This window comes from Phragmites australis, chromosome 16 (genome assembly GCF_958298935.1).
Source record: "Phragmites australis chromosome 16, lpPhrAust1.1, whole genome shotgun sequence".
Lineage (NCBI taxonomy): Eukaryota > Viridiplantae > Streptophyta > Magnoliopsida > Poales > Poaceae > Phragmites > Phragmites australis.
In genome coordinates, this window is record NC_084936.1 from 13,867,418 (window position 1) to 13,890,162 (window position 22,745).

A 22,745-nucleotide genomic window follows, 5' to 3' on the forward strand; every position below is an offset into this window, starting at 1 on the left:
GCACCACATTTGCACACTTCTATGTCTCTGTGGGAAAGAGATCACAGAAGAGGAGAAAATTGAGAAGACTCTCTCCCCTTTCCACCCTAATGTGCAGAATCCGCATGTAATCACCGTCAATCAAAATACAAGAAGTATTTTGAACTGATTGACGTGTTGCAGCTTCATGAAGTTCATGATAAAGTCATAAATAAGAACTTCTTATCCCAGCCACAAGGAAAGAGTAGTGACCTAGAAGTTAATCACAGCTCTTTCAAAGCACACAAGAACAGCAATAAGAAGCAGGGTAAGGGAGGAAGGAAAGTGGTGGTAGAGAAGGTCAAGCCTGGTGATGATATTGGCAAGACAAAGAAAGAAGTTGTCATATGGTGAGCAGAACCAGACATGCTATAAGTGCGGTGTTTGAAGCCATTGGTCTTGAATCTGCAAAGCAACAAAGCATGTTGTAGAAACATACCAGAAGAAGAAAAAGGAGCAGCCAGAAGCACACCCCACGATTGTAGTGGGGATTAAAGTGGACAAAGCAGTAGCAGTTGAAAGGGAAACATCTCACATAGAAGTTTATGATGCTCCCATACTAGCAGTAAAAGACCTCCTATTGAAAGATGTAGAGACCTCTATTTTTCTCTCCTCTACTGCCATAGAAGATGACATGAAGGATGAAGCGAAAAAGAAGGCCATTGAAGATGAAGTGGTTGAATATTTCGTAGACTCTTTCTAAAATTAGAGTAATTTGCCATTTACTTACTTGTTGAATTTAGAATGATTGAATAAATAAATGTAAGATCTAGAAGAGGAAGCTTAGCTACAAATAATATTTTTTGATAGTTAATAAAGCATTTAGTCTTGTTGCTTATTCCTCACATGTGAAGGATTGACTACTTTATTTATAGAATATGTGTGGCACCCGTATGGAGGAAGTGTGTATTATGGACAGTGGAACAACAAACACTATCTTAAGAGAAAAGATGTATTTTCAGTCTATTAACAATAGCTTTGAAAAAGTAATGACTATCACTGTCACACCCGGTTTTAACGGCCAAAACCAAGTGCGGCTTATGTGTGCCCAGGAAGTTTAACACATATAAGGACATCATAGGTGAAGTAACAAAAGCAATACTTTATTTATTTAAACGTTCACCTCTTACAATAAAAGACTTTACCTAAACAAAACTCAAAATTTAACCTAAACGACATCATCTAAACGACGGCAGCGGAAAGAAAGCATTGGCGACCAAGACTCCACAGGCATCGACTGGAAGATACGCTCCTTAGAACACCAGGTCGTCGTCTTGGAAATCCTCAAAGTCTTCCACTGAGCAGCATATGTTTTTGGTAGGAGAAAGCAAGGGTGAGCACATAATGTACTCAGCAAGTGTGGGAAAATAATGACATGCAGGCTTATATCAAGAATAGGCTAACACAAGGTATTATTTGCGTAAATGCGAGTAATGAAAAATAACACATTTGGACTCAAAAGCATTAGACATATATTAAACGAATGTAACCTGACAATCCATCAACTAGCATACAAGGCTCCCCACCCTGCATATCACATCTGTCTTGTGCTCCCCGCACTAAGACCAAGACCACAACATCTAGTACTCCCTGTACCAGAGTCAAAACCAAACCACCATCTAATCATGTGAGGATCCAAGTCTCTCATATCCGTGAGCACGGCTGTTATAACAGTTTTACACTCTGCAGAGGTTGTCCAACTTTACCCACGAGTCAGTGAATTCCATGTTGCCGTGTTTGCAAGACACTTAACACACGCCAGTGGTGTGTCGCCAAGAATCACTGTATGACACTTTCCACTAACCAGAGACTAATCCAGTGCATGTCTGCCCACTAGGTTTCACCGCCAGGCTTTACGCAAGCAACAGCTCCTACCCAGAAGCCCCCTTTTGTGCTGACCCAACGCACACTGGACAGACTCTAATCAGTATGTCACACTTTACCCATATCAGCCTCGTGGTTGGTACGTTACTTCTTGGGTTGTCGCTCCACGAACCGGTCCTTACTTAGGTTACTTGAGCAAACACCTAAGCAATGTCATAACCATGACAACCATCACCAACATCCCTATGCTCAAGGCCTAAGGTTCCATGTTGCTAAAACATTATCATATTAACCATCATTACTGCATATGTTCATTAGTCAAAATTATGACACTTCCCAATATCCCAAAAGCATGGCTAAGCAATCTACCCATAAAAAGACTACTAACCATAAACCATCTAGGTTCCAAGGGATGATAAGGGAAAATCTAGGGAAAACCCTAACATAGGTGACTACCCATCATATTGATAGACATTGCATGCAGTTTTGTAAAACAAAACATTTAAAAACATAGGTTCAATATGATCAAGGACACTTGCCTTCTCCTTGCTGCTGCTCAGTGTATTCTTGCTCCTGGTCTTGATGTTCTTCAAATTGATCCGGGATGTTGTCGGCTAATCGCACAATTACCGGCAAACAAGCAAACAAGATACACTAAGAACAAAGCAGAAAACAAAAGAACAACGAGATAAAAACTTGCTAACAAGAAAGAGCACTGAAAAACGAATCCATCGACGCAAGAATCGCTTAAATCGGAGTTACGATGGAAAAGTTAGGGCTAAAACAAGTCTAGGGTTAAATCTGGAAAAAGAAAAAGGACTTAAATTGAATTATCAGAAAGTCCAGGGACCTTTTTGTAAAAACAGAGGGGCCAAAATGTAATTATGAAAAAGTATAAGGACCTAACTGGAAAAAGATAGGGCTCTTTTTGTTATTTCAGAAAAGTTTAGGGGCTAAAATGCAAATTTACCAATTAAAGGAATTAACAGATTTATTTTTATACTGAAAAAGGTTTGAATTACTGACTGGGTAGCTCAGGCTGACGTGGCATGGTGACAAGGGTGACACATCAGCAGAAAGGCTGAGGTGGCGGCTGAGGTGGATGGGTGACATGGCATGACCGTTGACTGTGTTAAGTGACCACACGTGGTAGCTACTGATTGGTTGACCGAAGGGGTACGATTAGATCTAATCTGGGCCGATGAGGTTAGATCCAACGGTTGAGCTCAAAGGGGATGGTCGGCGGAGAGGTTCTCGACGGAGCCGAGCTCGGGCACGGCGGCGACTCACCGGAGACAAGCGCAAACCTCGTCGCCGGCCTCGGATCACGACGATAAGCGGCGGAAAAGCATCAGGAGGGAACGACGATCTCGTTTTGGGGCTTACCGAAGGCTGCGCGGCACGGGAAGGTGGTCGGCGACGGAAGGGGGCGGCGGCGGCTTCGGGAACTCGTCGGAGAAGGCTCTCCGGTGGCGTAGAGATCAAATCGACGATGGGACAAGCTTCTATGGTGACAGGCACTCGCGATGGTGGGCTCGGGATGCTCTATGTTGCTCTGGAACGGCGTGGCGGCGAGCTCGGCAGAAGCGGCGGCGAGGGCGGCGCGGCGACCTCTGAACTCGGTGTCTAAGGCTCGGGTTTTGGCGAATTCTGGTTGAGATGTGTTCGAGGAGGGAGGCTCTACTTATATAGGAGGCTCGGGGTGTCCAGGGCGACGGCGCAACGCGTTTGACTCGGACACAACGGCGGAGGACCAAATCCGAGCTCGGTTTCACCGTTTAAACGCGGAATCCTTAGGGATATGGTAGGTTAGAGATAGAGGGGATCCCAGGGGTTTGATTTGGCATCTCTACAAAAGCTTTCGGTTTTGGTTTGGCCTCGGATTCGAACGGAAATCGGCGGCTGGCGCGTTCCCGTCTCTGCGTCGGAATCCGACTGAGGAGGAAGAAAGGTCTGACGAGTGGGCGGCTTGGCGCGTGGGCTGGCGCGCGCGCGACTGGGCCGAGGCTGGCTTGAGGCCCAGGTGGGAGAGGAAAGCCGGGGCGGCTGGGCCGAGGCCGAGGAGTTGGGCCGAAAAGGAGAAAGGCAGCCCGAAAGAAGTTTTATTCTTTTTTTCCTTTTTCCTATGAATTCAAATCCAATTCCAAATTCAAAAATCCAGACAAAATCTCTTCAAATAAGTTCATCAAGAATTCAAATAAAATACTATTTGCCTAATTCAGCATGAATGCACAATATTCACTTATATCCTATGTCATTTTCCTTTTCTTTCCTATAAAATAGGGTTTTCTCTCTTTAAGAAAAAAAATAATTAAATTCATTTGAACCTTAATAACCATTAAGAACAAAATTTGGAATTAGAGAAAAATTAGGGTGTTACAAACCTACCCCCCTTGGAATGAATCTCGCCCTCGAGATTCACCTGGAACAGAGAAGAGATGAGGAAACTCCGCTTTCAGATCTTCTTCCCTTTCCCAAGTTGCTTCGTCTTCCGAGTGGTGACTCCATTGTACTTTGCACATTGGGATTACTTTGGTTCTGGTTACTCTTTCCGATCTTTCAAGAATCTTCTCAGGGTATTCTATATAGGAGAGATCTTCCTGAACGTCTAATTCTTCCATAGGTAATTGCTCTTCTGGTACTCGAAGACACTTCTTCAACTGGGAGACATGAAAAACATCATGCACATCTGACAGCTGAGGTGGTAATTCTAACTGATAAGCCACTTCTCCCCTTTTATCCAATATCTTGAAAGGTCCGATGAATCTTGGTGATAACTTTCCTTTAATCTTAAATCTTCGGAGACCCCTCATTGGCGAGACCTTAAGATAGACAAAATCCCCAATTTCGAAAACCAATTCTCTTCGTCTATTATCTGCATAGCTTTTCTGTCTGGATTGTGCAATCCTCAGATTTTCCCGAATCACCTGAACTTGTTTTTCTGCATCTCGTAGAACCTCTGGTCCGAAAACCTGACTCTCTCCCGTCTCATTCCAAAACAGCGGTGTTCTACATTTTCTCCCATACAAGGCTTCAAAGGGCGACATTTGGAGGCTTGTCTGGTAGCTGTTGTTATACGAGAACTCGGCATAAGGTAAACTTTTGTCCCAACTTTTTCCATACTTAAGAGCACATGCTCTCAGCATATCTTCCAATATTTGATTTACCCTTTCTGTTTGTCCATCTGTTTGAGGGTGATAAGCAGAACTAAAATTCAACTTCGTATCCATAGACTCATGTAGCTTTTGCCAAAACTTAGAGGTAAACTGAGTTCCTCTATCCGAGACAATCTTCTTTGGTACTCCATGCAGACATACTATTCTTGACATATACAGCTCTGCTAGTTTAGCTCCACTATACGTGGTTTTTACTGGGATGAAATGGGCGACCTTTGTCAAGCGATCAATTACCACCCAAATAGAGTCATATCCACTCTGGGTACGGGGCAATCCAACGATAAAGTCCATTCCAATTTCTTCCCACTTCCACTCAGGTATCTTCAAGGGTTGCAGTAAACCTGCTGGTCTCTGGTGCTCTGCTTTGACCTTTTGACAAGTATCACACAGAGCTACATACTCTGCAACTTCTCTTTTCATTCCATACCACCAATAACGATCCTTAAGATCATGATACATCTTGGTACTCCCAGGGTGAATGGAATAAGCTGACTCGTGAGCTTCTCTCAGAATCGTTTTTTTAATATCTTCCCGGTTAGGTACGCAAATTCTCTTGTTGAACCATATTGTACCTTGACTATCTTCCGTGAAACCTGGAGCTTTATCCTCCTTAATAAGCTGTCTAATTCCCTTGAGTTTCTCGTCCTCCAGTTGACCTTTCCTAATTTCTTGTTCAAGGGTACAATCTAACTCCATGGTGGATGTTTCCATGTCTGCCACAAATCCAAGGTTGAGCTTTTCAAACTCTTTCCACAACCTCAGTTGATTATCTTGAACCATCATAGAATTGCAGTAACCTTTCCGGCTCAAAGCGTCAGCCACAACATTTGCTTTTCCTGGGTGATAGTGTATTCCCACATCGTAATCTTTAATTAACTCCAACCATCTGCGCTGACGAAGGTTTAGATCCGGTTGAGTGAAAATATATTTCAAGCTCTTATGATCCGTGTATATTTCACATCGTTTTCCAATGAGGTAATGCCTCCAAATCTTCAGGGCATGAACCACAGCTGCTAGTTCTAAATCATGTGTGGGGTAGTGTTCTTCATGCTTCCTTAATTGTCTTGACGCATAGGCCACGACTCGACCTTCTTGCATGAGAACACATCCAAGTCCTTATCGCGAAGCATCACAGTAGATGTCAAAGTTCTTGCTAATATCAGGTAGTACTAGCACTGGGGCCGTAGTCAATCTCTTCTTCAACTCCTCAAAACTTGCCTGGCAAGCAGGACTCCATTTAAACGCCACGTTCTTCTGAAGCAAAGAGGTAAGAGGTCGGGCTATCCGAGAGAACCCTTCTATGAAACGGCAATAGTACCCTGCTAATCCAAGGAAGCTTCTGATTTCTGATACGGTGGTTGGTGGTAACCAATTCAGTACATCCTTCACTTTACCAGGGTCTACCGCTACACCTCCGGCGGTTAAAATATGGCCAAGGAACGCGACCTGGTCTAACCAAAAATCACACTTGCTAAGCTTGGCATACAGCTGATGTTCTCTGAGTGTCTGTAGCACAATTCTCAAATGTCCCTCGTGCTCTTCTTTGCTTCTGGAGAAGATTAAAATATCGTCAATGAACACCACCACAAACTTGTCCAAATAATCCATGAATACCTTGTTCATGAGATTCATGAAGTAGGCTGGGGCATTAGTTAGTCCGAATGACATAACTGTATACTCGTATAGCCCATATCGAGTACTGAAAGCCGTCTTTGGTACATCCGACGGTCGAATCTTCAACTGATAGTATCCTGATCTTAGATCAATCTTGGAGAACACCTGGGCTCCTCTCATCTGATCAAACAAATCCTCAATCCGGGGCAACGGATACTTGTTCTTAATGGTTACCTCATTAAGTGCCCTGTAATCTACACACATCCTTCGGCTACCATCCTTCTTATCTACGAAGAGAACTGGGGCTCCCCAAGGTGATGCACTGGGTCTAATAAAACCTTTGCTTAACTGTTCTTGAATTTGCTTCTTTAATTCGACTAGGTCGTTGGCCGACATCCTATATGGCCTTTTTGCTATAGGGGCCGTACCAGGTACCAACTCAATGACAAACTCGACTTCTCGATCAGGTGGCATACCTGGTAATTCATCGGGGAAGACATCGGGAAACTCACAAACTATCTTGATCTGCTCAAGGGTTGTTCCTTCAAGTGAATATAGAGACTGATCCTCTGTTGCTGGTTCCATGGTTACGAACTCCACCTTGGTACCCTCTCCATTGGTTAGGTGAACCGCTCTTCTGGCACATTCTATAACTCCATTAAACTTGGCCAACCAATCTATTCCAAGGATTACGTCTATACCATTGGTTTCCAGAACTATAAGGTTCGCGGGGAATTCTACCCCCCTTATGCTAAGCCTCATCCTAAGACATATATAGTTTGCCTTCATTTTCCCCCCAGGCGAGCTAATAAACATATTATTCTTCATCATAACCATAGGCAATCCATGCTTTGCGACATACTGAATGGTGATAAAAGAATGCGAAGCTCCAGAATCAAACAAAACAGATGCAGGTCGGGAGTTAACGAGGAACATACCGTACACCACATCTTGAGCATCAATAGCCTCTTCTGCTGTGACATGGTTGACCTTTCCATGCACATAGTTCTGTTGTCCACGATTATTCTGGTTGGGGTTCTGACTTCCATTGCGTGACTGGCCTGGGGTTGGAGTTGTCCTTGGTGTGTTGTTGGTTCGGGCTAGATCTTGCGTCTTCTTAGGGCATTTATTCACATAGTGCCCTTCTTCTCCACAATAAAAACATCCTTTGTTCGAGCCTGGAGTTGCTGGGCTGTTCTTGTTTTGGGGCGTGGCCGGTGGGGTTGATCGGGGCGTCTGGTAGTTGGAGCGCTGAACGGAGTTTTGTGTCTGAGCCCGATACTGAACGTTGGAACGAAACATGGGGCCTTGTGGAGACATCTGTGTAGCTCCACGGGATCGTGTGTTGCTTCCTTGTCCTTGGAATGACATCTTCCTCTTCTTCTCTTCCAGCTGGCGGCGCTTGTGCTCAACCATTAAGGCTTTGTTTACCAAAGCTTGGAAATTGGGAAACTCCTGGGGTAGCAAAGCATATTCTATGGCGTCATTCAAGCCTTCCAAGAAACGTTCCTGTTTCTTCTCCTCCGTGTCCACTTCATTTGGTGCGTATCTGGATAACTGAGTGAACTTGGTCAGATACTCCCTTACGGTCATGGGTCCTTGCTTCAAACTCATGAACTCCTTCTTCTTCAGACGTACATCCCCAGAAGAAAGATGATGGGTGCGGAAACTAGCTTTAAACTCCATCCATGTGATAGCTGCAGGGTTTTCATGTGCTGCGCAGTAGGCCTCCCACCAATCTAGGGCTTGACCAGTGAGTTGATGTGAGGCGTAGAGAACCATCTCCCTATCATTACACTGTGCAACGTGTAGCTTCCTATCTATATCCTTCAGCCAATCATCTGCATCCATTGGTTCTACTGCATGACTGAAGACTGGGGGTTGAGTTCGTTTGAATTCTCCAAGCCTTGATGGTTGATGTGATTGAGGAACATGATTTGGTTGTTGTTGTTGCATATGCACCATTGTTTGAGCTAAAGCTTGCAAGATTTGAGTTTGCATAGCCATCTGCTGCTCCAAGGTTGATGGAGGGGGCGGGGGTGGATTCTGGTTGTTGTTGTTGTTCTCCTCTTGAGTGTTAATGCTCCTCCTTGTGTTAACCATCTGGTTAGGGTTGAAGAAAAGAACAGAAGCAGATGAGCAAGTCTGAAGAAGTTTAACTAAAGGAACCCATCTATATTATATAGAAATAAAGATGCGTCTGTGGACAAAGTGCCAAAGCATCCCACAGCTCGCATCAGCACTCAAGCAAAAACTCCAAATAGCACACTTAGCACCATAACAAAGCTCACACTAACATTAATATTACCCTTAACGATTACATCGACGCTAGGTTCTAATAAGGACAAGACTACTATGGAAAGACTACACTACTGGGACTCCTCTCTAGTGCGGGACCCTGAGGGGGAGGAATCAACTGATCCATCCTCAGAGGCAGCGGGGGTGTTGAAGCAGATCCTCTTGTGCGGGGGTGAGTGGATAGATAAGTCCTCTTCATCATCTTCAGATTCTCCTTGATTTGCATCTTGTTCATCCTCAAGGGAAGCGGAGACGAAGGCAAGGTGCTAGCGAACTTCTCCCAACTCCCATAAAGCACAGTTGAGCTCGTCCTCCAAAGCCATGGTAAGGGCAACTTGTTCTCGTAGCTTGGGGTTTTCCCCAAAGGTGCTCTTCACGAACAGCTCGTCACTTCCCCGGGTTCTGCGGGGACAGTAAGCATACGGAGAGTTGTCCATCTTGTTGTTGTATTGATCACGAACTCGGGATATGGCTTGACGTGCCGCATCTCGAACTCCAGCGGTGAAGGTTGCTCTCGGGACCATAGCTGAGTGAATGCCCACCACTCTTCGAACTTCCATACCCTCGTCTTGACTTCGCTCGTAGTCATAAATAGTGACTTCAACCTTCCATTCCACATATCCAGGGTATAGTTTCTTCACTCCCCTGTAGACTGGCTTCTGAGTGTGTCCAAGTCCAGAAAGTATTCCCCAAAGAAGGCGCGGAAGATGTCCCGCATGAAGACCATCACTCTCATAAACGTCAGGAACGGGATCCATATTCCGGAAGGTGGGATCATCAATCTCTTCTTCAGTTGGCACACGTGGTAGAATAGGTGGACGTCCTCCGGTTGACTTGCGGGCAGTAAGTAGTTGGCGAACCATCTAAAAAGGAAGAGATGGGATATAAGAGATAGTCTTATGGACAGCAAGAGACAAGTTTGAGATCTATGGAGAAAATTGGATAGTTTTAGACGACTAGGAATTTCCTTAGGACGACCATGCTAACTAAGCTTGCGATCCTATAGTCAGTATGGCTCTGATACCACCTCTGTCACACCCGGTTTTAACGGCCAAAACCAAGTGCGGCTTATGTGTGCCCAGGAAGTTTAACACATATAAGGACATCATAGGTGAAGTAACAAAAGCAATACTTTATTTATTTAAACGTTCACCTCTTACAATAAAAGACTTTACCTAAACAAAACTCAAAATTTAACCTAAACGACATCATCTAAACGACGGCAGCGGAAAGAAAGCATTGGCGACCAAGACTCCACAGGCATCGACTGGAAGATACGCTCCTTAGAACACCAGGTCGTCGTCTTGGAAATCCTCAAAGTCTTCCACTGAGCAGCATATGTTTTTGGTAGGAGAAAGCAAGGGTGAGCACATAATGTACTCAGCAAGTGTGGGAAAATAATGACATGCAGGATTATATCAAGAATAGGCTAACACAAGGTATTATTTGCGTAAATGCGAGTAATGAAAAATAACACATTTGGACTCAAAAGCATTAGACATATATTAAACGAATGTAACCTGACAATCCATCAACTAGCATACAAGGCTCCCCACCCTGCATATCACATCTGTCTTGTGCTCCCCGCACTAAGACCAAGACCACAACATCTAGTACTCCCTGTACCAGAGTCAAAACCAAACCACCATCTAATCATGTGAGGATCCAAGTCTCTCATATCCGTGAGCACGGCTGTTATAACAGTTTTACACTCTGCAGAGGTTGTCCAACTTTACCCACGAGTCAGTGAATTCCATGTTGCCGTGTTTGCAAGACACTTAACACACGCCAGTGGTGTGTCGCCAAGAATCACTGTATGACACTTTCCACTAACCAGAGACTAATCCAGTGCATGTCTGTCCACTAGGTTTCACCGCCAGGCTTTACGCAAGCAACAGCTCCTACCCAGAAGCCCCCTTTTGTGCTGACCCAACGCACACTGGACAGACTCTAATCAGTATGTCACACTTTACCCATATCAACCTCGTGGTTGGTACGTTACTTCTTGGGTTGTCGCTCCACGAACCGGTCCTTACTTAGGTTACTTGAGCAAACACCTAAGCAATGTCATAACCATGACAACCATCACCAACATCCCTATGCTCAAGGCCTAAGGTTCCATGTTGCTAAAACATTATCATATTAACCATCATTACTGCATATGTTCATTAGTCAAAATTATGACACTTCCCAATATCCCAAAAGCATGGCTAAGCAATCTACCCATAAAAAGACTACTAACCATAAACCATCTAGGTTCCAAGGGATGATAAGGGAAAATCTAGGGAAAACCCTAACATAGGTGACTACCCATCATATTGATAGACATTGCATGCAGTTTTGTAAAACAAAACATTTAAAAACATAGGTTCAATATGATCAAGGACACTTGCCTTCTCCTTGCTGCTGCTCAGTGTATTCTTGCTCCTGGTCTTGATGTTCTTCAAATTGATCCGGGATGTTGTCGGCTAATCGCACAATTACCGGCAAACAAGCAAACAAGATACACTAAGAACAAAGCAGAAAACAAAAGAACAACGAGATAAAAACTTGCTAACAAGAAAGAGCACTGAAAAACGAATCCATCGACGCAAGAATCGCTTAAATCGGAGTTACGATGGAAAAGTTAGGGCTAAAACAAGTCTAGGGTTAAATCTGGAAAAAGAAAAAGGACTTAAATTGAATTATCAGAAAGTCCAGGGACCTTTTTGTAAAAACAGAGGGGCCAAAATGTAATTATGAAAAAGTATAAGGACCTAACTGGAAAAAGATAGGGCTCTTTTTGTTATTTCAGAAAAGTTTAGGGGCTAAAATGCAAATTTACCAATTAAAGGAATTAACAGATTTATTTTTATACTGAAAAAGGTTTGAATTACTGACTGGGTAGCTCAGGCTGACGTGGCATGGTGACAAGGGTGACACATCAGCAGAAAGGCTGAGGTGGCGGCTGAGGTGGATGGGTGACATGGCATGACCGTTGACTGTGTTAAGTGACCACACGTGGTAGCTACTGATTGGTTGACCGAAGGGGTACGATTAGATCTAATCTGGGCCGATGAGGTTAGATCCAACGGTTGAGCTCAAAGGGGATGGTCGGCGGAGAGGTTCTCGACGGAGCCGAGCTCGGGCACGGCGGCGACTCACCGGAGACAAGCGCAAACCTCGTCGCCGGCCTCGGATCACGACGATAAGCGGCGGAAAAGCATCAGGAGGGAACGACGATCTCGTTTTGGGGCTTACCGAAGGCTGCGCGGCACGGGAAGGTGGTCGGCGACGGAAGGGGGCGGCGGCGGCTTCGGGAACTCGTCGGAGAAGGCTCTCCGGTGGCGTAGAGATCAAATCGACGATGGGACAAGCTTCTATGGTGACAGGCACTCGCGATGGTGGGCTCGGGATGCTCTATGTTGCTCTGGAACGGCGTGGCGGCGAGCTCGGCAGAAGCGGCGGCGAGGGCGGCGCGGCGACCTCTGAACTCAGTGTCTAAGGCTCGGGTTTTGGCGAATTCTGGTTGAGATGTGTTCGAGGAGGGAGGCTCTACTTATATAGGAGGCTCGGGGTGTCCAGGGCGACGGCGCAACGCGTTTGACTCGGACACAACGGCGGAGGACCAAATCCGAGCTCGGTTTCCCCGTTTAAACGCGGAATCCTTAGGGATATGGTAGGTTAGAGATAGAGGGGATCCCAGGGGTTTGATTTGGCATCTCTACAAAAGCTTTCGGTTTTGGTTTGGCCTCGGATTCGAACGGAAATCGGCGGCTGGCGCGTTCCCGTCTCTGCGTCGGAATCCGACTGAGGAGGAAGAAAGGTCTGACGAGTGGGACCCGTCTGTCGACGACTCGGTGTGGGCGGCTTGGCGCGTGGGCTGGCGCGCGCGCGACTGGGCCGAGGCTGGCTTGAGGCCCAGGTGGGAGAGGAAAGCCGGGGCGGCTGGGCCGAGGCCGAGGAGTTGGGCCGAAAAGGAGAAAGGCAGCCCGAAAGAAGTTTTATTCTTTTTTTCCTTTTTCCTATGAATTCAAATCCAATTCCAAATTCAAAAATCCAGACAAAATCTCTTCAAATAAGTTCATCAAGAATTCAAATAAAATACTATTTGCCTAATTCAGCATGAATGCACAATATTCACTTATATCCTATGTCATTTTCCTTTTCTTTCCTATAAAATAGGGTTTTCTCTCTTTAAGAAAAAATAATAATTAAATTCATTTGAACCTTAATAACCATTAAGAACAAAATTTGGAATTAGAGAAAAATTAGGGTGTTACAATCACTGGTAGTGATAAATGCATAGTAGGTACAGGTAGAGCCACAATTATACTACCTATAGGAACTACTTTGTATATTGAAGAAGCAATATTGTATCCTAAATCTAAAAAAATCTCTTAAGTTTTAAAGATATCAGCGCTAATGGTTTCCATATAGAAACTAGTGAAGAAGATGGTAGGGAGCACCTACTCATCACTAAGCATAATAGTGAAGTGAGAATACTAGAAAAACTTCCCTCCGTGAGCAGTGGCTTGTACTACACTCGCATTAGAGTATCTGAAGTGTTCACTACCTTAAATACTGTATTTCATAGTGCAGAATTATTTTCCCTATGACATGATAGATTAGGTCACCCTGATCTTAGAATGATGAGAAACATAATTACTAACTCACAAGGTTATGACATAAATTTAAAGAATTTTTCGAATAATAAAGATTTTGTATGCCCTGCATGTGCTACCAAGAAATTAATAATAAGACCGTCTACTTTGAAGGTACAAGATAAAATTCATGCATTCCTGGACCGAATCTATGGGGATATTTGTGGTCCTATTTAGCCATTTTCCGACCCGTTCCGATACTTTATGGTATTGATAGATGCATCCTCGAAATGATCGTATGTATATCTATTATCTACATATAACCACGCCTTTGCAAAGTTGATCTCACATATCATACAAATCAGGAATAATTTTCCTAACCATCGAGTGAAATCCATTAGAATGGACAACGCTGAAGAATTTACTTCTAAAGTGTTTGATAATTATTGCACTAGTATGAGAATTAAAGTTGGACATTCTACACCACACGTCCACACTCAGAATGGACTAGTCGAAGCACTGATAAAAAGAATAATTTATTTCTAGACCTTTGTTGCAGCATTGTAATTTGTCTGCTATATGTTGAGGACATACAGTCTTACATGCAATAGCTCTTATCAATTATAGACCATTCTCCTGTAACATCCATTCACTTATGCAACTAGTGCAAGGGATAATTCCAAAAATTTTCTATTTACACAAATTTTGGATGTATGGTTTTTGTGCCAATACCGCCGCCACAGCGAACTGCTATGAGACTTTTGCAAAAAGTTGGAATGTATGTCGGTTATGAGACTGCATTCATAATCCAATATTTAGAATCAACAACTGTAAATCTGCATATGGCCCACTTTGCTGACTGCATTTTTAATGAAATTTTTTTTCCGTCATTAGAGGGGAGGAAATATACCATTGGATGTAAAATATCGGGAAATTATTTGGCAGGCAGAAGGAATTGTGGCACATGATCCTTGCACTAGTGAAACAAATGATGTAGTACAGAAAAGTACCGATTTGTAGAAATTAGCAAATGATCTGCCTGATCATTTTTGTGATTTGAAGAGTGTGAAGGTACAGAAAATTATCGATTTGTGGAAGTACCAAAATAAGGTACCCCTCATCTTGTCTTAGGAGCTTCAAAAAATAATAAAATAACAAGAAATTTGGTTCCTAAATAGCCGAATTAGGGAACGAGAGCTTACCACAGCTGATCATAAAAATACCTCAAAAGAAAAAGAAGAGGAGACAGTTGAGACCTAGCAATGGTATGGAACTTAAGGAAGTAGGCATACTAGATTTGAATCTTCCCACACAGAAAGTAACCAGCAAAAATGCACGCACTGAAAATGACACTAGTAAACTAATGAACCTTGCTCATACAGTAAGAAATAATGAGGAGCGAGATGAAGAAGCACCTGAAAGTGCAACCCATAATGAAATAGCAATGACCTATGTGAATTTAGGGGAATCCTGAAATAGAGCAACCACAATAGTTGATATATACTTCACAAATAAAATTACTACAATTATAGATCATGACCCTGAGCATATATCACTCACTGAATATAGAATAATATCAGATTGGGAAGACTGGCAGAAGGCATAATATTTGAACTGTTGTCCCTGAACAAAAGAGAGGCTTTTGGGCCAGTATGCCGCACACCTCCCCACATCAAACCAGTAGGATATAAGTGAGTTTTTGTTCATAAGAGGAATGAAAGTAATGAAATTGTGAGGTACAAAACACGACTAGTTGCACAAGGTTTCACTCAACAACCAGGCGTTGATTATGAAGAAGCATATTCTCTGATGATGAGTGGTATTACCTTTAATTATTTAATTTCGATGGCACTCAACCTGGAGTTGAAAATATAATTGATGGATATTGTGACCACATATCTTTATAGGAGCCTTGATTCAGATATTTATATGAAGGTACCTGAAGGAATACCATTGCCGAATCAGGACAAAAGAAAGAGACACCTTATAGTGTACAATTGAAGAAGCCGTTATATGGGTTGAAATAGTTAGGTAGAATATAGTACAATCGTTTGAGTGAATTTCTCAGAAAACGAGGCTGCACAAATAGCACGGATTGTCCTTGTGTATTCATAAAAAGGTCCCAAAATAGATTCTACACATTATATATATATATATATATATATATATATATATATATATATATATATGATTTGAATATTATCAGTACAGAAGAAGAAATTGAGGAAGCAAGCTCGTTCTTGAACTCTAAGTTTGAAATGAAAGATTTAGGTAAAACCAAATTTTGCTTAGGCCTACAGCTAGAGCATGTGGCATATGGAATTTTTGTATATCAGTCAAACTACACTCAGAAGGTGTTAGAATAGTTTGGTTTTGAAAAATCATTTCCTGCAAAACCCCTCATGGTCGGGAGGTCATTGCAAATAGATCAAGATCCCTATAGACCTAGAGAAGAGGGGGAGGAAGTATTGGGACCGGAATTCCCATACTTAAGTGCAATAGGTACACTGATGTATCTGGCTAATTGCACTAGGTCAGATATAGCGTTTGAAGTAAACCTACTTGCACAATACAGTGCCGAGCCCACTAAAAAACATTGGAAGAGTGTGAAGGATATTCTGCGTTACTTGTAAGGCAGTAAAGATCTGGGTATTTCTACATAAAGAATCAGGACCTAAATCTGATTGGATACACAAATGTTGGATATCTGTTAGACCCGCATATAGCAAAATCACAGACTAACTATGTTTTCCTATGTGGTGAAACTGTAATATCCTGTAAATCATTAAAGCATAGTCTTGTATCTACTTCGACGAACCACTTAGAAATAATAGCTTTATATGAAGTCGCACAGGAATGCGTATGGCTTAGAAGAGTGATCAATCATATCTAGCAGTCATGTGGATTAAAAATTACTAACGCCCCCACCATTATCTATGAAGATAATGTTCATATGTTGCACAAATGCAATCGGGATATGTGAAAAGTAACTTAACGAAGCATATCAACTCCAAGTTCTTTTACGCACATGAATTGCATAAAATGAATAAAATAAAGGTAATACATACCAAATCATATAAAAATCTTACAAATTTATTCACTAAGTCTCTATCTGTATCTAGTTTTAAAAGATGTGTTCATGGTATTGGGATATGATGCTTAGAGAGTTGCACATTTTAGGGAGGGATTTTGATATAGTATAGATATGAGAAATTAAATCTTAGTGGAGAAGATTAAGTGTCTAAAGTCAATCATGAAGATTATATAAAGCATTTTGGGTGGATTATACTATTTTTCTCTTAGATGAGTTTTTCTAAAGTTTCTCATAATAAGACTTTTAATGAGGCAATTTGTGTGACCATATCGTGAGCTATGTACTCTTTCTCCTATTTTTTCCTACTGGGTTTTTTTGAGAGTTTTGATGAGACATGTATTTTGCGAGAAGTGTCCAACGGGAGTGTTAGGAAACCTGGAGTTTTACAACTAATTGTAGATCTATCTCGATCTCTTGAAAGATTCGATTATATCTATTAAGGATTTTTGACACTATATATACGGGGTAGAACCCCTCATTCTAAACACAAATAAATAAAAAATAGAAATTTTTTCCTCTATATTGTATCTCTTTTATGATTATTTATCGTTAGAATCTCTAAACTACATCAAATAGCATAGGTTCCTCAACACTGATGATCTGAACTATTTGGTGCTCATTGCTTGGTGACGAATGAGGAAGCTCGTGAGACTTTCCTGCTTTCCACAGTTCCCAGGCCTGAAAAGGAAAATTCCTGTCATGGTTACTGATGTGGGAAACTGAAAGAATGCTTTATTCAAAGACTGGATATAATTTTGTCACTTCAGCCCACAAAAACACAAACACACATGGCTTCGGTACCACTGGAACAACTGCAGGTGGAAACTGAACTTCATAATATAAACTGACTAACTCTAATTTGATTTTACAAACTGGAATAAAATATTTTTCTGTTTACGCAACATGTCACTCAACACTGCCTCACTTCTTTTCTCTCTTCCTCTGTTTTGTTTCTTTGCTTTAGAAATGCAATTACACGATTCTGAACATTTGTATCACAAATGACAGATAACAGTCCAGCAATTATTGCAAATCTAAAATTAGATAATCTCTGAAGCATGTCAACGCTTCTACTCACATATGTTGGTAGATCCATCATGTTTCCGTTGGATAATAATTGAACACACCTCTTTCGACTTATGATCTCAAGAATCATGATGCCGAAGCTATAAACATCTAACTTTACTGAGAATTCCCAGACCTAGCATATTCGGGATCTATATAACCACTGAAAGATCAAAATCGAATAAGAATATAAGCATAGGCAAATAAAGCGGGAATGAAACCTCATGTCACAACTAAGAAAGTTGGTATACTTGATTAACTCTTACTGTGTGCCTTTGACAATGTCTGAAGTCACTTCAGTTCCACTAGAAGCTAATATTCTAGCCATACCAAAATCAGAGATCTTTGGTTTCATTTCATAATCCAGGAGGATATTACTTGCTTTCAGATCCATGTGGACAACACACTGGTGTGAGTGCTCATGCAGATAAACAAGACCCTGAGCTACGCCTTCAATTATATGGAGGCGCTTAGACAAATTGAGTGCTTCCCCCGTCTTTGTATCTGAAAATGATACAAAGGAGCTTTTAGAAAACGAGAAGATTTCATTTTCAATGCTACAGAGAACAATGGAAGTTGAACTCCCAGTGAATACCGCTGTAAAGGAAAGAGGCCAAGCTCTTGTTTGGCGTATATTCATAGACAACAATCATCTCTTCTCCCTGAATGTGAAATCCAAGAATGTCCTTTTCCCTTTGAATGCAAAATCCATGTAACCTAACCACATTTTTATGTTGAAGATTTGCGATCGTTTCAATTTCGACAGTGAACTCTTGCAAACCTTGACGTGATGTTGCTGTAAGCCTTTTGACAGCAATCACATTTCCATCAGGCAGTTTCCCCTGAAAAGCTCCAGTCAAGTTAAAAGAGCAAATTTGAACATTTTTGGACAGATATGACAGCTAAAAGCATAAAATGTTTCTCAATTACCCTTTTTTACCAAGCCATAGCAGACCTCCAAGATTCCCATATTTAAAATAGTAGTGACCAAAAATCTAGGTAACAAATCAAAGTTGAATATAATCTTGGCACATGATAAAACAGAGTTGAGTTATATTCAGACTCATGATTAAATATAAACAACAAATGTGGATATAAAGATACACTCAATTTTATTCGATTTGCTTACACCATATGTCTAAAAAGAGGCAATGAAGCATTCCGCGTGGAAGTCTTGACAGAACTGTCCCCAAATATGTGAGTGTATGATTTATAATCAGATTATACTATCAATTTCATCTATCTCGGAAATCACTTATCTGGTTCGCTAGCCAAGAATTCTAAGTTCAGTTCTACAACTTCAGGCCCAATTCACAGAAGTCAGACAGAGTGTAAAGTTCAGATTTCTGTCGCAACATTACCATTAATGGAACAATTTGACCCTGTTACATACAGAACACAAAAGGGAGTAATACCTTGTAAACATAGCCAAAAGCACCACATTCAACCACGTTTTCTGATTTGAAGTTTTCTGTAAAATCTACAATCTGGGAAAAGTTAAACAACAATAACCCTAAACGTCTTTCAGAACAGAATAGCTTTACTAGCTCCTTGTTCACAATTGATTGCCCTTTAAGCTTCCATTTTCGTGGTTCATACAAAATACCATTCCCTGTCATAAGTTATTAATGCAGAAATCAGAAATATTTTGTAAAACCAATGCAAATAACTATTCTTTAGCAATAAAGTGTGGTATCACCGTATCAGTTCAAGGAATTTTAGTGTTGGGGTCGTTGTTAAGGACTCCTGACGGCTCCTTGGCTTAACCAGCCCGGCCTTCTGAAGTCTCAGCCCCCTAAAGGCACAGTCTCCCAAAGCCTCGGTCTCCTGAAGCTCCGACCTTCCGGAGTTCCGCCTCCCGAAGGCTCAGCCTCCCAAAGGCTCGGTCTCCCGAAACCTCGGCCTCCCAAAGCCACGGCATTCTGGAGTTCTGCCTCCCGAAGGCTCAGCCTCCCAAAGGCTCGGTCTCCTAAAGCCTCGGCCTCCCGCTGCTCGGGCCGGCTTCCCGGAGGTTACTGGGTGAGTCATCAGGCCTCAGGAAAGATCTGCCAAAGGGGGAGCACCAGTCGTACTTTGCCTGCAAGGAGGTGACCGACATTAAATGCCTAGGCTAGTGGATGCCGCTCTGAAACCCCGGCATAATGAAGACTATCCTAACACCCTTGACAGTGCGGTATCGGGCCGCAGTTGGTGACCGGCTCACCCCTTTCAGGGGGCAGGCACCACGATAATTATCACGATAGATATTTATCTTCCGAATAGGGTAGAAAGCAGTTATCTGGGATAAGGCCCAGTAAATTGGTAAGATCCCAAATATTTGTACATTATGATAACTTGTACGTCAAGCTACGTACGGCCGCCATGGTCACCTGGGCTAAGGGATGGGCAAGACAGCGAAAAAGACATAGAGGTGAAAACACATCAAGTCACGCTGTGATACTCTTCCCAGAGAGATCTATTTTTTCTTCCATCAATACATTCATGGTGTTTCTTGCTCTTAAACTTCGTCTCCAAGCTTGAGTCTCCTCCTTAGAAGAAACTCTCGCCGTACTTGCTGGGGAAAGACGAACTCTTGCTCCAACAGCGTGCCGTCCGTGGGGACTCAAACACAGAAGTGCTAAGAGAGGTAGGATGTCACCCAAGAAGAAGACTACCAAGGCCGCGTCGATGGTGACCGACCCCCCAGTCACGCTTGCGTGACAGTCCGGCCGGCTATACGCAGGCGGCGCTAATGACGGCCCCCTAGCCAGGGGGAACAGGAACCTTACGGCCACCGCCGACCAAACCATAACCACAGCTGCAGGCGGCACCGAAGGGCTCTCTACCCCGGAGACCCAGCAGCAGCAAGGCGAGGCCCCCGCTGGGCCCCTAGGGGCTGCGGTCGGCGCTACCACCGAAAACACCGTTCCATCCAATTGGCAATCACGCATGGCGGCACTCTTGGCCCAAATGGAGGAACTACGGACAGCCCTACGGGCTGAACAGCAAGTTGCCCACACCTTCGTCGCCGCTCCCGGGACGACCGGCACGGTTTCGATCCAAGCTCCACGAACAGACGAACCCCTCGGCGCAAGGACCTGGCCCGTTCGGTCCCCGGAGCCAGCGTCGTGAGGACCCTCTGCAAGACCACGACTCTCCCCTGCAGGCCGACCTGCAGGCCACGCCCTTCCCTGGACCCCAAAGTTGCCCAAGTTTAAAGGCGATTCGGACCCTAACGAGTTCGCCTGATCCTACGCCCTAGCCATAGAGGCTAGCGGGGGGCGGACCGGCCACCGTGGCTAAATGCTTCGCCCTCGCCTTAGAAGGGGTGGCCATACGCTGGTTCTGGGCGCTGGACCCTGGCACCATTCACACCTAGTCCCAACTCCGAGACCTCTTCCGTAGCAACTTCCAGGGCACCTTCATCGAACCAGTAACCTCCGGCAGCCTGTTCACTATCAGACAGGAGCTAGACGAAATCCTCTGGGACTACTTCTGAAGGTTCTCCCAGACCAAGGCCCAGATTAGGGGCATATCGGACTCTTCGGTCATCGACACCACGACCTAGGGCCTGGCCGAAAGCCCCCTATACGATCGGTTGAACCAAAGCCCAATACGCACGGTAGAAGTCCTCATGAGCAAATTCGAGGAATATGCGCAGGCGGAGGAGGAAAAACTCTATCGGAGGTGCTCACAAGCTAGCAAGGCTTCCCGTGCCAATTTCGAGAGGCCACACTCACAGGCCAGATCATCACATGCCCCCGCTCCCCCAGCAAAGAGGAGCTTCGAGGAGGCCCTTACTGTCGGGTCCCAAAGGGGACAGCAGCGACAACGCCGAAACGTCAGCAATATCATCCCAGGTCGTGAGGCTCCGAACCAAAGCCACCCCAGGAGACACGGCCGAGGACACTCCAAAGGCCTCCTAGAGCGAAGCCACATTCCAAACCAGCGTTCCGAGGAGGAATCCTGGTGCACTCTACACGGCACAAGACGAGGACATAATACCAACAATTTCCAAACCCTCACCACCTTCCGAGATGAGTACCTCGGGAAGCAGGCAACCTTCGCCTCAACTGATGGGGCCCCCAAGGGGCGGTGCGAAGATCGCAGGCCATCGGCCAACCGACGGGTCGACCATCTGGCCCTGCAGAATCCTCCACAACTAGCCCTACCTTCATCACCCCAGTCATCCCTAGAGCGGTACGATAACGAAGGGGCATGGTGCAAATAGATCGTCCTCGCCATTACCGGTAGAGGGAGCTCCGGTTGCACTTTGAAACGACAGCGACAATACTACGCACGCGGGGTACACCACACCGGAGCGACTAGCATCCATCGATAGACCCCCAACTAAGCCGACGCCCCTGTGATGTTCACCATCGATGACTCTGAGGGGGTAAAATTTCCCCACTCCGATGCCCTGGACATCCCAGCCAACATTGCCGAAGTCGAGGTCCAAAGAATAGTGGTCGACGGAGGTAGCTCGGCAGACCTCCTATTCGTGCATGCCTTCAACCAGCTTCAAATTCCACGAAGCCGGCTCTCACCAAGCAGTAGACCCCTCCAGGGATTCAATGGGCCCCCCCTGAACGCCCTAGGCTAAATGGAACTCCCGATCATCTTCGATAAGGGCTCTGCATCACGATCCGAGATTATCACCTTCGACGTCGTGGACATACCATACACCTACAATGCCATCCTGGGATGGAGAACTCTGAATAGATTCGAAGCTATACCCCATCACAATTACCTCTGCCTGAAGATGCTCAGACCCCATTGGCTAATAACCGTCCACAGCGACCAAGACCTAGCTAGGCACATCGAGTATGGGCACCCTGCTCCGCTCCCCAGTCACCACATCCAGGACCCTCCGTCGGTGCATGCTGGGCATCGCTGCCCTCTAAGGCTACAACCGGAGGGGGACATAAAGCTGGTCCCCATACACCAAGACCAACCTGACCGAACCTTCCGAATAGGGGCGGACCTCACCTCCGGGCAAGAAGCCCAACTTCTGGCCATCTTGCAGGGTAATCTCGACACCTTCGCATGGTCCCCGCAGGACCTCCCAGGAGTCGACCGCAGCATTATCGAGCA

The 22,745-nt window shown here is 44.2% G+C and overlaps 1 protein-coding gene across 1 annotated transcript; it reads right to left on the reverse strand.

Moving 5' to 3' along the window:
- Window positions 1–17,789: 17,789 nt before the first annotated feature.
- Window positions 17,790–22,428, reverse strand: LOC133895074 (cysteine-rich receptor-like protein kinase 6). Its single transcript, XM_062335275.1, has 6 exons — window positions 22,311–22,428; window positions 19,217–19,284; window positions 19,088–19,159; window positions 18,454–18,514; window positions 17,939–18,176; window positions 17,790–17,835 (listed from the first exon to the last, which is right to left on the reverse strand). The coding sequence occupies exons 1-6, from the start codon at window positions 22,426–22,428 to the stop codon at window positions 17,790–17,792; spliced, it is 603 nt and encodes a 200-aa protein (XP_062191259.1).
- Between the last annotated feature and the right edge of the window lie 317 nt (window positions 22,429–22,745).